Source organism: Microtus oregoni, unplaced genomic scaffold (genome assembly GCF_018167655.1).
Source record: "Microtus oregoni isolate MIOR12 unplaced genomic scaffold, Mior012 000002F_ref0000024, whole genome shotgun sequence".
NCBI lineage: Eukaryota > Metazoa > Chordata > Mammalia > Rodentia > Cricetidae > Microtus > Microtus oregoni.
In genome coordinates, this window is record NW_024543061.1 from 56,328,551 (window position 1) to 56,344,608 (window position 16,058).

Below are 16,058 nucleotides of genomic sequence, written 5' to 3' on the forward strand. Positions count from 1 at the left end.
TCACATGTCTTTAATACCAGCACTCCAAAGGCAGGCAGATCTCTATGAGTTCAAGGCTAGCCTGGATCTCTTGGAGTTCCAGCCCAACCAGGCAACATAGTCAAAGGATGCACTGGGATGGCTTGTCTGCTTCTAGAGCCCATGCTTCAAGCTTCTATTCTGTGAAAGCAAAGCTGCCTTATATGACTGGGGAGCAGAGAGATAAGCAGTATGGCAAGGGTTAGGCAGTATCAAGTGGTCACTCACTTTAAGACAATTTCATGTTGTCTTTGTCAGTTGGGATGGAACCAAGAGCCAGGCATGCAGTGACCACTGACAAGAAAACATCTACTGCTCAAGCTCAGCACACCCTCAGACACTGAATCAACATGTTTTGGAATTAAGTGACTGAGTTTTGGGAGTTTTGGTACTAGGGTTTAAATTCATGGCCTTAGGCATGTCTACCACTGAATTATATTCCCAGCCCCAGAAGCACCATTAATGACTATAATGACTATAAAATACTCTATAAAGGGTTTCTTATGGACCAAATCATCTCCCTATATATTATTATTTCATTTTGAATGACAGCGAAAACATAGAAGAGTGCTTTAAAATGTGTTCCTTTATTTTATTTTTTATTTATTTCATTATTTAAGTTTTTGAAACAGGGTCTCAAGTTACCCTGAACTCATTATGTTGCTGAGGCTGGCCTTGAACTCCTGATCCTCAGTGCTGGGATATAGGCTCTGCTTTTCTTTGGAAAGTGTTCTATATTTTGATTACTAAATATTCTTCTATATAAATTTCTATCTAATCTCAGATGATTTTGTCATTGTAAATTTCCAGAAATTGAATTCAAAGCTATGAGCATTTTAAAGTCTTTTATTTCATCATTATCATAAAGCTTGCAGTCATTTATATCCACAGACACTAAGGGAAGCATTTGGGGAAATCCATTCAAACGTCTTACTTTGTAAATAGGAAAAGTCTGAACAAGAAACAATCATGATGGGCTGGAGCAGGAGCTCAGTGAAAGAGTGATTGTCTGATACATGCAAAGGTTCCAAGCACCACAGAAAAAAAATATACATTCATATATATATACATACACATGTGCACATATACACACATGCATACACACATACATGCATACACCATTAGTTAGTTGGTCGAAAAACCATACAATAAACAATGTGCATGGATTTAATGCTGTAATTATTAGCTCATGCTAGTTCATAAAAGTTAGAATAACACCAGTGACAAGTACTCTATATAAAGAAGTTCCTTTTGGCCTTTCACGGGTTGTCTTCACAAAAGCCAGGATCCAAATCTCATCCACATAACAATGAAAGATACCCCAAGGTAGCAGTCTGCCAGATTATTAAGATCTTTTAACCCTTGTGAATATTTCTAGACTTCCTCAAAGCAGCCGACTAACCACTGATATGTTTCTACAACACAGAAAGGAAAAATCCTTCCCCGACCAAAGTTGAAATTATAGATAAAGGCTAAATACAGGCAACAGACAAGAGGAAAACTGGCCCATGTTTGTAGAGCTCACAGAAATGTGATTCTCCTCTTTACTCAGGAGATTGGTTGTGTGCAGGCCAAACAAAAGTGCCCAGTTGGCATTCCCAGTCCAAGGACTGGCTTCCAGTAAGTTCTCATTGTCCATAGATGTGAGATCAATATCCCAAGCCCAGCTTTATTAGAGACAGTTTCCAAATTAGCCATTGCTTGTTGATTGTTTTTCCTTATTCTAAAATTCCAGGAAGAGAAAACATAAATAAGAGCAATTATATCCAGAAAACAGAGTTCTGTCCTTAACCAGTCTTAGCAAGAGTGATTATATCCAGAAAACGGGGTTCTGTCCCTATCCAGTCTCAGCAAGAGCGGTTATCTCTTCAGAAGTTTGCTTTAGTGATTTTGGAAAGCAGTGCTTTAGGCAAGGCTCATCTGAGCCCTTCTGAGCTGGAACTTTAGCTCTGGTGAAGGCACGTAGATGCTCAAACTGGGGAAAGGATGAGGAAGATGAGGCTGTGTAAGGAGAGGATCAGAGCTGGGGAGGTGGTTAGAGGAACCAAAGAGGAAGACTGTAGATAGAAGTGTCAATTTGACCCAACTCAGGACTTGCTGGGGAAATAAGTGTTACTACCCACTGAACACTGCAGACCCGTTGATCTGGTTCTTAGATTTGAACTGGGTTTAGCAACTCCTTGTGTACTCAGCTGTTGCAGCCAGCTTACTGAGAGAGATGACCTAGTTCTCAAAGTCTTCTCATCTGTCTCCTCTGAGCTGGATCAAGAAATGGAATAAAAAGAACAGTAGAGCTTGGGAGCCGACGTGTAGTACTTCTTAAGAGCAGCGCATAGTCTTCCCTGGATCCCAAGGGGGCACAGGGGGTTTTATTCTCACTTCACAGGCAGAGAAATAAATGAACTCGGATTTGTACAAGATCTGATGCCTATTGAATAGTAGTAGGACTGGTTTAAAACCAAATGTCCTGTCGCTGGGATAGCCCTATCCCCTCTTCTTCCTTGCTAGAAGACCACAGTTCACTCTCTGCAGCTGGTAGCTGCACCCCGCACTCCCACCCACACGTTCCTTCCTTAAGGCCTGAACCTGGAAGCCAGCAGAGCATTTCCTTGTAATCCCAGCAAATAACAGCTTCCATTGCACCCTCTAGTTTCACTGCTGGGGTAGGTGGTGTTGAGAGTAATAAAACTGAGTCCAGCAAGGAGATGTTTGCAACTGGCGCCATAGACCTATGCCAGCCTCTCTAGCGAGCGAGCTTTCAAGCCCTGCCCCATGGCCAATGCCAAGTGTGAAGCCCAGGAAATCTGGCAAACTCCAGGACACTCCACTGGACACTTTGCCCCCTTGAGTGTGTGTCGTGTGATAAAGAAAAGTCAAGGAAGGTCCAGCTGGAACTCTCCAACAGGAAAAAGGGCTTGTTAATTCAGAACAGCTTGGAATCCATTTCGATTCATTCTAAACTTTTTAAGATTTGAGGGAGGAAACTCACTGGATTTTACAATGTATTTTTCAAGGCAAATTGCCACTGCCGTCTGAGTGATAGAGAAACTACAACTATCCCTACAGTGCAATAGACAGCGAGTCCTCAACCTCCTCATTCTCTAGACTCTGGCTTGTGCCAACCACCTAAGGAGTGACCCCTGCTCTTTCCTGCAGACCTAGCAATGTTCCTTCTTCAAACAGCTCTAGACTGCTATTCTTGGAGTGACTGATTGTTGAGTGGGTAGAAGGAGGTTGTGTTCCCATAGTTAGACATTCGACTTGATATTATTTGTCAATCTGACCTTGTTCTGTCAAGTCAACAGCTTGAGGCCCCATGGTTTCATCATGGACTATGGCTGGGGGATACTTAATTAAGACTTCTTAATTTATTGAATTTAAAACAGTCAAAGCACATCACCTAGGATGAGTTGACAGATGATTATAATAAATAAAATGGCGACAATAACTTGCATTTGTTGAGTATCCCAGAGGTCCTGAACATGTGCTCTATTCCTAGTTTCTGATATGTCTTTGTTGGAGCTGTATGTGACCTCTACCCCAGTTTACAGATGGAGAAAATGCAACTTCAGAGAGCCTAGTCACAGAGCTACTAATTGATAAGGCCAAGTTCAGACCCATTAGTATACCCAGGCTAGTGCCAGGGGCGTAGCTCAGTGACAGAGCCCACATTGAGCATGTGCAGAATTGGGTTCACCCCCCCCCTCCAGAACTGCAATCATCCTCCTCATCATCATCATGCCCTTCCCTGTGAAATTCTGTTACCTGCTGAGTCTCTGAGATGAAGAAGGATCTTAATTGCCTTGATTTTAGGGTTCTTTAGAAGCTATCAAAAATAACTATTTCCATGTGGCCTATGAATATTTATAATTAAGAATGTTCATATATTGTCACTAATATTCGATGTCCTTCTTAAGATACAATTTTAAGTAACTAGCAAGCACTTTACCCACTGAGCCACCTTTCCAGACCCCTTGCTTGGCTGGGGCAAGGCCTAGGGCTGGTGATGTTATAGTTCTTACACCTGTCATATAATAGGCACCTGGACACAATGATTTGCAAAGCTTCCCACAAAAGTAGACAGTAAACTTCAAATGGCTAAGTAAATATGTTTCCACTTAATGAGATACCACCATATGCCAGGTCATAAGAGAGATAAACGGTTCCAAAGAAAAGTTGTGAGAGCAGGCTGGGGCGATTGTTTAGTCAGTGAAGTGCTTGCTATGCAAGCATTAGGACATGAGTTCGGATCTCCAGCACCCATGTAAAAAGCCTTCTGCTGTGACATTCGAATATGAAACCAGCACTGGAGATGCGGAGCCAGGAAGATCCCTGTGGCTTGCTGGCCAGCCCTACTAGCTGAATCCTCAGGCTCCACAGCCAATGAGAAACCCTTCCTTTCTCAAAAAGTAAGATGGAGAGTGAGGAAGACACTAGTGTCAACCTCTGACCTCCACCTGCACACCAGCATGGGCAGGGGAGAGCACAAACATTCATGCACCCGTGAGAGGGATTTAAAGCTGCTGGAATCCTATCCAGTGTCTTCTCTTGCTCTAGAGAAGCAGCTGAGTAGATAGGCACTTGCTCTGTGTGGTTCAAGCAGACAGACACTCACTCAGGGGAATTGCAAAGCGCCTCATTCCGCCCCTCAGACCCCATTACCCACTGCAGATCACTTGGGGCACCAGGTTTGGGAGTGTTCCTCTATGCCCGCACCTCAGTTACCCTTTAGACCTTAGGTATCTGTGTCATGCTTACTACAGACTGCTTTCTGTAAGTTACAGTGGACTCGGTATAGCCCATTTCTCTGGCAAAGAAGTGTTTGTGTCTAATAGGAGCCCTACACCAGTCACACCCTTGACTCCACTCAGCACAAGGGCCTTCATATCCTCTTCAGTCTGTGAACGTCTCCCATAGTGGTTACGTGAAAAAAAGAAAAAAAATCCAAACTACTTTGAAACTTAGACATTAAAATAAGTATGAATAGCAATAGTCCCACTTTGGTGTTTTGTCGTACTAGGGATTGAACTTGTGGCCTCATGCATGCTGAGCACAGGCTTTCCCGTTGAGCTACAGCCTCAGCATTATACCAGCTTCCTACTTCTTCTGTGCCAGCTAAATACTTAACTTCCTTCCCCATTGAGAAAGTTGTTTGTCCAACTGTTCTTCAGATATTGAAAATAAACAAGGACATCTAATTTCTCTTGAGCTGGACAGCAGTGTCATCATGTCTCCTGTTGCCCATGAGGTGATGGCCATGTCACAGAGTAATAGCTGGTTTATTAAGTACTAACGTATCTAATGGGTTTTATCTGTGTATGAGGCAGCCCAATGGCTTTGAACAGTGACTCAATTTGAGTTATCAAAAAATGTTCCATTCGTTCTCTGTTTTTATAACTCATGCAATTGGTATGATAGGGGTGAGGTATACTTATGAGTTTGCAGCTGGCACCCAAATACTAAAAACCAGAGAACTGGGGGCAGGAATGGAGCAGTGAGGAAATGAAACATCTCCAAGTCAGCCCAGAGCTAGACATACATGGGAGAAGATGTATGCAGGCTCTGGTTCGCAGAGCAGAGGAAACTTCTTATCTGTAACTGCTCCAGAAGTAAAGCTTCCTCCTCCACCCAGGCTGGGTAGGCCGCCATCATCTTGAGCACTGAGCAAACAGTGGCATTTGAGACAGACATGGGACTGAAAGTTGAACTGCTGAGTCATTCCTGTCCACACTGGCAGTCTTGGAAGAGGCTCCTTAGCCAGTCACGGGTGGCTTTTTAGAGCACTTTATCATTTTGGACTCTCAAAATGTGTATTTAAACTCTGGGTGACCCCAGGCAGTCTTCCAGATTGGCACCATTCAGCTATGAGTGGGGACGAATGAACCTGGGATCCTCAGGTCACCTAACAGGGAGGTTAAGACACAGGGGCGCAAGGTGCCATGCAACCCAAAAGAAACTTCTCATCTGGTGCAGCAGCTATGGACAGGCCAAGGAGAAAGCTCCAGAACCACACAGGAGAGTCTGAAAGCCCCACTCCCCACTTCCTAGATGTGTGGTTGCAGCAATTATTTACCTCCCTGGGTCTTAACTTCCTTATCAGCTCCCCAAGCAAGTGAAATAGCATTATATGAAGCTTCTGGCACTGTGCCTGGGACACTGCTATGCACACAGTGAATGCTAATTTCCCCTTTCTCCTGTGTGATATCATTTGAAGTAGCTCCACTCCATCCTGCCAGTCGAATGGCTTGAAATTCCACCAACCGTCCTTAAAATCCCTTCCTACAATATAAATACCCCTAGGGAGCTCTCAGCTAATCCTTTTATCAGCTATCACTTTAAGGGGATTAGTTGCAGATTGAGAACAAAACCCAAAGGGAAGAGATACAGAGAAGGAGGAGGAGCCAAAGTAGGAGGCTCAAAATCCCCTAGCCCTGGGCCCCCAAGGGCTGGGGGGGGGACCTAGGACTGTGGATTCCCCCTTCCAGAATTCCCTTGACTTTGTAGGAACCTTAGGTGTTTAGAAAGTCATATCTTCCTTATCTTCCTTTTGTGATTACAAGTTCTTCTGAAAAAGAAAGAATGAGGGAAGGAGAGGGAAGGAAGGAAGAAAAGAAAGAAAGAAAGAAAGGAAAGAGAAAAAGAACAAAGAAGATGGGGAAGGGTGCAGGAGTAGGGTGTCTAAAGTGGACAAGGCTACCGTCTCTGGATTCCTATCAAGGGTCTAAAGTCAAAAAGGTGCCCCTAGTCTCCCTTTTCTTAGCCCTTCCTCCTTTTCATCTCCTCTCCTCCCAGAGCAAGACTGAGTCACCAGGTACATTGAGGGCAGCAGTGTGTCTGACCGGAGGGACACCCAGAAGAGGGCATTTCATATCTCCTTCCACTAAACCCTCTTCCTCTACCCTGTGCCCCGACCTCAGCCAGCCATTAATCCTGACAGAATTATCCAAAACAGAACTAGCAGAGTTGCAGCGGCCTCCTTCAGCTTCAGTGAACCACAGTAGACTGCCCCTTGGTCCTGATGAAAAAGGAGAGGGGCAGAGCACACAGCTGAATCTTGAGTGACAGTACAGCGAGCTAGAAGGATCGTCAGGACTTCCCAAGGCCAGGAGAGAATTCAGAGACCCATTTGCATCCTCAAAGACCTTGAAATAGAATCAACCCAGGCTCTGTTACCTGGGAGACTCAGTATAGAGGGGCAATCTAGCTTTAACCAAGCATAAAGTAAGTACCACCTGCCTGCCCCTTGTGTATTCATGCTCAGGAGCTGGCCTTGTGGAGACGGGGTCTGAGAAGTGATGATGTGGAGTTGTTACTTGATGGGCACATACTAGCAAACACTGGCTAGGCTTGACTTCATTGCGGTTTCCCCTTCCATCATCCTGCTAAATCATCTTGTTATCTGCCATAGAGAGAGCACTGATTAGTGTGAAATCATTACTTGAACAGGGAACTGTGAGACTGTTTCGGTGCGTCCGAGGGAGAGTGCCGCAGCAACACGTGCTGCAGCAGGCAGACGACATCTCTCTGAAACATTCGCAAGGCTTCCGTTTTACTGCATCCTGGCTTCTCTGATAGAAGCAGTAAACCACTCCATGCCTCAAGTCATTGGTCAGACCTCTCGTTAATTTAGTTTGACTCTGCTAACATCCCTAATAAATCCTCAGCAAGGTCCAGTCCAGGACTAGGAAGAAGAAAGCATCTGGACCGGGGAAGGTGAGGGACAGCTGGAAAGAAGGGAATAGTTAAGGGAAGAAGAGCAGGAAAGAGAGGATCCAGGAAAACCAGGGGCCTGGAAGAAGGGAGACAAGCAAGGTAGTGGTAGCAGAGTTAAAAGTCCAAAGCTTGCTGTGTGCCCTGACACAATCGCTACTCAGAATGCTGTGACTTAGTTTCCCATTCCAGCCCTGCTTGAAAGCACTACTTTCCTAATGAGCTGAGATAGCTCATTTGGTAAACTACCTGTCTCCTATGCATAAAGACAGGCATGCAATTCCAAGAGCCCAGGTGGCTTTGTTTGGTTGGTTGATTCCTTAGCTGTCTATGAGGCTGCAGAGAGGATTCAGAGGTTAAGAGCACTTGCTGTTGTTCTTTCAGAGGAGTTAGTTTCCCAGCACCCAGATCAGGTGGCTCACAGTCACAACTACCTGTAACTCCAGCCCCAGGGGACTCAGCACCCTCTTCTGGCCTCCTCAGACACCCACACATACATGGCATATACTTACCATGCACACGTACATATAAATAATATAAATATATTTAAAAGCTAGATATGACAACCTATGCTTGTAATCCCAACACTGGGAAAACAGGGACAGATGGTCCCTGGAGCACTACATGGCAAACCTAGGAAGAGGTCTTATTTCAAAGACAAAGAAAAAAGTGGAAAGCACCTGTAGACTGATGCCTGAGATTTTCTCTGACCTCCATTCACACATTCACACACGTGTGAACGAACAAAGCCATTTCTGCAATGCTATGGACGAAATTTAAGTGTGCTAGACAAGCACTCCAATACATCCACAGCCCCTTATTTTATTTCTTATACAGGTTCTTTGGGTGTTGGCCAGACTGGCCTCAAATTTCTGGGCTCAAGCAATTCAGCTTCCTCGGTCTCTGAGTATCTTGGGCTACAGGTGTGTTCCACTGAGCCTGCTTCCTTTTTAAAAACAAGAAAACTGAAGTATGGAGAGGCTTACATTTCTGACCAAGGTCACCATGGGAGGAACTGCAAAGTTAGACAGTCAAAGCTTCTCAGTAAAGTGATACTGCTCTCTGAGGTCTACACATTCAAACACCAACAGCTCTGAAACCTAGAAGATCCATCCCAGGTCAGGTAGTTGAGACACATATGTGTTGTGTTTAATCTCCCAAGATCATTTTAATGTGTAGCCCGAATTGAGGATCCCTGTACTCGATCAAGCTCTCCTGCTTGACCTGTTTCTCTAGAGAGAGGACAGTGGGAGGGATGGCCACAAACTGTGCAGTAGCTTGCTTTCTCTATCCGCAGTCTGTCTCATGTTCACTGTGATTCTGAAGGTAGATTAGAAAAGCGCCCCAGAATCCTCAGTGTCATGTCTACAAGGAATCCATATCTGGACCACTGTGACTGTTTTGCTCTGTGCCTATTCTGGAACTGTCCTGCATGCGTGTTTTCAACTATGGGAGTGAGAATTTGCCCAAGCCCCAAACATGTCTGTATTGAAAATTACTTTTCTTGTGCTCCCAAATTTCCATTCTTACCAAGAACACCTCAAACCCTTCCATTTTCCAGCTGTTGATACTGACATGACCCCACCCTGTAGCAAAGGTTTGAACAAACACAAAGAATATGGCCTTATGAGAGATGTGGCATTGTTGTCTTCAAACATAAACCATCTCCAGAAAGATCGGCTAAGCTGTCCAAAAGCACCAGAAACTTAAGTGGAAGGGAGACAATGCTCAGGTTTTCAGGTTCCACGTCCAGGTCCTCTTAGAACCTATCTTGTAGCTTAAGGTATAATCCAATAAAGGGAACGATGGAGTGAGTTGGAAAAGAAGTTAGGTTGCTGAATCTCAGATAGACTTTTCTCCTCCTCAGCATCACCTCACACTTGAACTGAAGTGATTAGGGGTCAATGTATAGCTGCCCCACAAACCAACATCTCCCCTTAAAGGACCTAAGTAGAGTCCATTTCAAACCAACCCATCACAAAGTCAACCAGCAAGGTGGGAAAGGCTCAGACAGCATCTCTCAGAGAAGAGACAGAAGACTGGCCTTGCAAATTTCCTGCCCGTCCTTCAGGAAACCTGATCTGTGGCCTGCTACTATGGGGCCTAACTGAGCCTTCTGAGAAAGCTTGGGCAAGGGGAATGTAACCCAGGTAGGTGGGTCCTAGTAGGGACAAAGCATAGAGTCCGCTTCAGATAAGCCCTGTATTCAAGGCAGAATCAGATCTGGATGAGATGGAAGCTTTGTATATTTGCCTAAATCAGTTGCTCTCTAATCAGTTCCAGGACTGAATGAATGAAGACCGGAAAGGTTCTTTCCCAATTCTTCACAGCCCCAGGAGTAAGGATATAATAATTGACTCCAGCCTCCTGGAGTGCGTGAGTCAACAGGGCTTCCCCAAAGGGCCATCTGGGCAGCCTTAGCCAACAGAGAGCCCTTGACCCTGAGCCTGCTCCAGACCCGCCTCTCACCTCAAGAAGGTGCGAGGACCTCAGCTAGCCCTTCAGATGTCCTAGAAGCCCTGGGCCCCAGGGAGTAGATGGAAGGGAAAAGATGGGATGAGTCTGGGGGCTAGTCTGTGGTACAATCTCAACTCAGTGAAGGTCCAATGGAATGTGGGGAGGGAGGTGGGAAGGGAAACCAGGGAAGAGAGCAGCGGAGGTTCCTAAGCCATGAAGAGCAGAAGCAGAGGAGCAATTGATAAATTCCTTTTGCCCTTGACCTAAGACCAAAAGAAGCTGCCTTTTGTTTTGGTTTTGTTTTTAAATAAGCCAGTTCTAAGTTTAATATGTAAGCTTATGAATATACTTTTCTAATTCAATTTTTATTTCCCTGGTTGAATTATGTGAATTGTGTACTAGAGGGAATTATAGATAAGAATGCATCTTAGAACTTTTGAATTAGGGATTTAGAGATCATTGATAGATTATACAGAGGAGGGACCTGAGCCCAGCAAATTTAATCAGTGGGACCCAAGGTCATAGAGCTGGTGAAAGACAAAACCGGAGAATGTGGCCCTTCTACTCTGTGGCCTCCTTCCCCAAACCGTGTGTTCCCTTGATTGGGGCTTGTGTAGGGGACAGCCAGGCTGATCATTAGATGATCTAACTTGTCACTGGAGAAAATATATTTAATCTGCAGCTACAGCATCTCAGCCCTTCAGCCAAGCGTCATCCATCACATCATAAAGAGTAACTTGCCAAAGAAGAGTTGGAAAATCCAAACCAGATCCTTCCCCACTCCTGGAGCAGCTGGTCACATTTCACTCCCCGAGCCAGGTTCCAGCCCATCCTTTGCACACTAGGGTCTTGTTGTTTGATAGAGACCCTGTGTTCATTCATATGATCCCTTCTGTGGCTTTGTCCCCACTGGTGCTGCTCAAAAAGAAGGAGAAAGGAAAGAGAGCCCAGGAGCAGAGGCTCCAGAACAGGCTGTGTGACTCAGGATGCAGCCACTCAGCTGTGCACATCCACACAGCCTCAGATGTTGTTGGCGGAGGAGGGTCAGCAGGCATTACACTAGAGCCCCAGTTCAGAGTTCAGCTTTTCTTGAAGCCTCAGTGGTTTCTTAACTTTGGAAATTTTGTTTATTTCTTTTTAGTATATGTGAACATACATGCATATGCATGCAAGCCATGATACACATGTGTAGGTCAGAGGACAGCTCTGTGGAAGCCATCCTCCTTCTTCACGTGGTTCTCAGAATCAAATGCCAAGTGCTGGGCTTGCACAGCAACAAGAGCTTTACCTGGCCTAAGTACTTTCGTTGTGGCATCACAACTGAGAAAGACACAGCCCTTCCAGAGGAAGATTCTCCAGGCCAGGACTGTTATTTGTTCTCTTCTCAGAGTCTGAGACGTTTCACTGTTGTTATTCCCTTGGTCCCACATTTAGGGCTGGAATTTCAAAGGAAACCGTTTTTAATCCAATTGATGGGATATGTTAGAGAAGAAAAAAAGTCAAGCCCAAGACATGTTTCCTTCTGTAACAAAAAAGAAGTAAAATTGAGAGAATGTTCTCAAAGTCCCACCCTTGTTCTCCCAAGCCTCGCAGCTGTGGATTAAAGGTTATGAGAGTTTATTAGATATGGCAAAACAAAACACCATTCATGACAGACGTCTTCACTGTGTGGTGATTCTGCCTTCAGGCTTGTTCACCAAGTAGAATGATACTCTTCCATCCGGGACTTTGGGCCAGAACAACCCCTTGCTCATTAATTCAGCCAGCTGAGGGCTGATGGGCATCCATCCACTGGTGGCTCGGAGACACCAGATCACTGCTACTGGGCACAACAGAAAAGAGAATACAAGGCTGACCGCACAAGGGGAGGACTTCAGGGTGTCGTGTTTGGAACAGAGGTGCACAGACCTGGAAAAATCAACCATTCAGTAAACGCACCTCAAATGTAGAGATCGGGTTGGTCATAAGGTGCTATGGGGCCCAGAGCAAACGATGAGGCCCAGAGAGAAGGGATGGGGAGGAGGTGTTCCATCCCACTGGTGCTCCATTTGAAGAAGCCAAGAAGCGGTTGGAGGCACTGTGGAGGGAAGAGGCTTCAGGCAGGAAGTACTGAGTCTCTATAGCTACTCTGATAGAGCTGCATGAGGAATTTGGAATAGAAATACCTTAGTGTGCCTGAGCAGAAGGATGGCTAAAAAAACTGAGGCTAAAGTACAGAGGCAGCAGCCAAGAGAAAGATGAAGATGGGAGTAAACTTACAGTGAAGGGAGAAGAGTGCGGCCCTTAACAGAGTGAGCAGCCTGCAGGACTAAACTTTGAAACCAATACAAGACCTAAGACATTGGGGTGTGTCCTAAATGATGCAAATGAATCCTACTTTCAGTAGAAAACTCTTATATCCTAACCAACTTAGAATATGGGAACCAAAGCCAAAACTTTTAGTTAGGAACATTAAAGTAGCAGGTGTGGCAGAGCGTGCTTTCGATCCCAGCACTCCAGAAGCAGAGGCAGGTGAATCTCTTGTGTGTTAGAGACCAGCATGGTTTACAGGCTAGCCAGAATCACATAAAGAGCCGAGAGAGAGAGAGAGAGAGAGAGAGAGAGAGAGAGAGAGAGAGAGAAAGGGAAGAGAGAGACAGAGAGAAATTGAAAACACACTTCTGAATAGTTCTTGGATTAAGCCAATGCTCCAAGATAGGCTGTTTTAAAAGCACAGTGAGAGCCTGTTCCTGAAAGCCTGTGGGATGAAACCAAAGTGACACTGGGAGGAAAATTTAGAGTCTTAATGAGTTCATTAGAGATCAAGAAGTCCCCAAACTAAAAGTAAAGCATTCAAATCAAGAAATTAGGAAAGGGGGAAAAAGAAAAATGGATAAATTTATTTTTTAAAAAAGGAATTAAACATTGAAACAAAAATATGATTTAAACTTGATTGATGAAACTAAGGGTTATATTTTTAAATAAGGAGGACTGGACAAATGGTTCCATAGTTTAGAGATCAGGCTGCTGCTGCAGAGGACCAAGATTGAGTTCCCAGCTCTACCATGGTTCATAATCATTGGAATCTGATGTCTTCTTCTGACCGCCAAAGACAGTAATCATGGACATGGTGTGCACACATGTATACAGACAAAACACACACATACTCTTAAAAATTTAAAAAAAATAGGTAATTCTTTTACAAGTAAGATTTTAAAATGAGAAAACAAACAGAGCATTAAACTAAGGAGCATAAAATAGTAGATTCCACTAGTTCATAAAATAGTAGATTCCACTAGTTCATAAAATAGTAGATTCCACTAGTTCATAAAAAGAAAAAGAAAATAGGAGAGGGGCTCATCGGGAAGGGTTCAGCGGGCGTGGGAATGGAACCGTGAAGGGTCGGGGTGGGAGTACTTTATAGACATATATGGAAATGTCATGGTGGAACCCACTCACTGTGTGTACAATTAATTTAGCTAAAAGAAACATTTAGCAATATATAATAAAAATAGATTCCAGATTATAAAAGAATATTATGTATAATTCCATTCTGAAAGAATTTACTGTTTTACTTTACACATTGTAGAAAGCCTAGGTAGTGAAGGACTTGTCACCAGGGTCAGAGTGTTCTTCAACTGAATTCCAAGAAACCACAAAGGAGCAGGTCAAAACTGAAGGAAAACAGAGCTCCACTCAGCAGGCTTGTTCACAGTTACCACCGAAAAGTGGATGGCTCAGATGATAGCTCCTGGCCGTGGGTGTCCACAGTTACTAAAAAGCCCAATACGATCCTAACAAATGAGCGCTACGACGTAAGGAAGTCTATTCATGTAATCCATTACACTAGGTTACGATACCGCCATATCTTTTCAGATATCATATCTCTTCAGATAGAAAAATTTAAAAGCCTTTAATAAAATTTAACCAATGTTCCTGACAAAAAACAAATTTAAAACTTTAAAATTCTTGGAAAACCAAAAGTAAAACAAATCCACCATAATCTACAGCAAATGTCACACTGGTGGCAACGCATTAGCAGGATTTGCCTTTGTGCTTTGGAAGGCTGACACGAGGGTGTCCTACCAAGGATGGGACTGCACTCCTCCAGTAGCTGCAGCCCAGGAGGCTGAGCCCTGGGGGGGGGGGGGAGCTGAGAGAGCCCAGGAGTTTGGGATCTGCCTAGGAAATACAGTGAGACCTTCCTTGATAACAAAATGGAAAGGTAGAAAGGAAGCAAAGAAAAGGAACTGTTAAGACTTGATGAAGCACACCTGCAACCTCATCCCTAGGAGAAAACTCAGCCCCACTGTAGGGAGGGGAATAGCCCTCCAAAGAGAAGCAATGCTTTATCTTTCAGTTATCCTGCTGGAAATGTGATGTTATGTGCCACACAAAAACAACAAGGCTCACACTTGAAAGCTTTGTTTGAAACTGTTATGAGAACGCAGGTAGAAGCTATGAAAAGATCAACCAGGAGGAGCAAAGGTTGGAAATGCAATTTCTGAGAAGAGAAGCATGTTGTCAAAAGAGGCCTTGGGTTGGGGACAGAATGCTCCTGATGGTGTCACATGGCGCAGTTAGTCCTGAACAGGAACTGCTTTGCCTTTCAATTCCATCCTTCAGTCTCACCCATAAGCTGCAGAGCCTTCCTCTGCTCCAGCTTAAGAAATAAGACAGAGACACAGGGAAGTGGGGGCAGGAGCATGAGCCTGGCAGCTTGAGGACTGGGTCTCATCTCTGGCTTGGGGAGAGAGTAGCCTGAAGCTGCCGAGGCCTCAGAGCCAGCCCAAAGAACCTTTGACAGAGCCTTTTGTCTTTTCATTTCTCCCAGATCGCCCAGGCTTGCTGAATGTGAAGCCCATTGAGGATATTCAAGACAACCTGCTGCAGGCCCTGGAGCTCCAGCTCAAGCTGAACCACCCGGAATCCTCACAGCTGTTCGCCAAGGTGCTCCAGAAGATGACAGACCTCAGGCAGATCGTCACAGAGCATGTGCAGCTATTGCACGTCATCAAGAAGACGGAGACGGACATGAGCCTTCACCCCCTGCTCCAGGAGATCTACAAGGATTTATATTAGCAGGAAAGTCCTGCCCGCTGGCGTGTTCCTTCTTTCGATTGCACTATTATTTTGAGGGAAAAAATCTGACACCTAGGAAATTTACTGTGAAAAAGCATTTTAAAAACAAAAGGTTTTAGAACATGATCTATTTTATGCATATTGTTTATAAAGATACATTTACAATTTACTTTTAATATTAAAAATTATCACATTATGAAACTGTTTATAGTGTCTAACGATCGACAGTGTGCTTCACATTCCGCCATTGCAGATCTGGGGCGGATTTCTCCATCTTATTTCTTTCCCGTTCTTTGACACGTGTGTGTACTCGTGTGTGTGTGTGCAGGGGCTGTGCCTGTTCATGGAGGCCTAGAGGTGGCTTTAGGGACCATGCTCAGGAACATCACCTACCTAGTTTGAGAGAGGGTCTTTCAGTGGCCTGAATCCAACAAATACGGCTAAACTAGCTGGTCACTGAGACCCAAGTGGTCTCCTCCCAGCACTACCCCTTCTAGCATTTTTATGTGGATTCTGGGGCGGAGGGATGTCAAACCCAGATCCTCATCACCGACAACCTGTTTAACATATTGCCACCCCACCCCAACCCCGTAAGCATGGGGTCTGGTTCCAGGTACCAAACCCCGTGGGTGTCCACGTTTTTATAAGATAGATGTTTGCGTCTAAACTATGCACACTCTCCCCTGTCGTCGAAGCCGTCTCTGGGTACTTACAATACCTGAAACAGTGGAAATCTTGCATGCTGCGATGTAGTGGGGTTTGGGGGAAAAGGACAGGAATGGGAAGAGTCCTGAAAGTCAATAATTCACCAA

General features: G+C 44.7%; 1 protein-coding gene across 4 annotated transcripts in view; it reads left to right on the forward strand.

Moving 5' to 3' along the window:
- Pparg (peroxisome proliferator activated receptor gamma) overlaps nt 1-15,436 on the forward strand; it is a 132,418-nt gene extending 116,982 nt beyond the window's left edge. For all 4 annotated transcript variants that reach the window (XM_041637764.1, XM_041637785.1, XM_041637774.1 and 1 more), the window contains one exon: nt 14,999-15,436. In XM_041637764.1, coding sequence (XP_041493698.1) covers nt 14,999-15,246 — 248 coding nt within the window. In that variant the 3' untranslated portion in view covers nt 15,247-15,436. The remainder of the gene's footprint in view (nt 1-14,998) is intronic.
- Nucleotides 15,437-16,058: the final 622 nt, after the last annotated feature.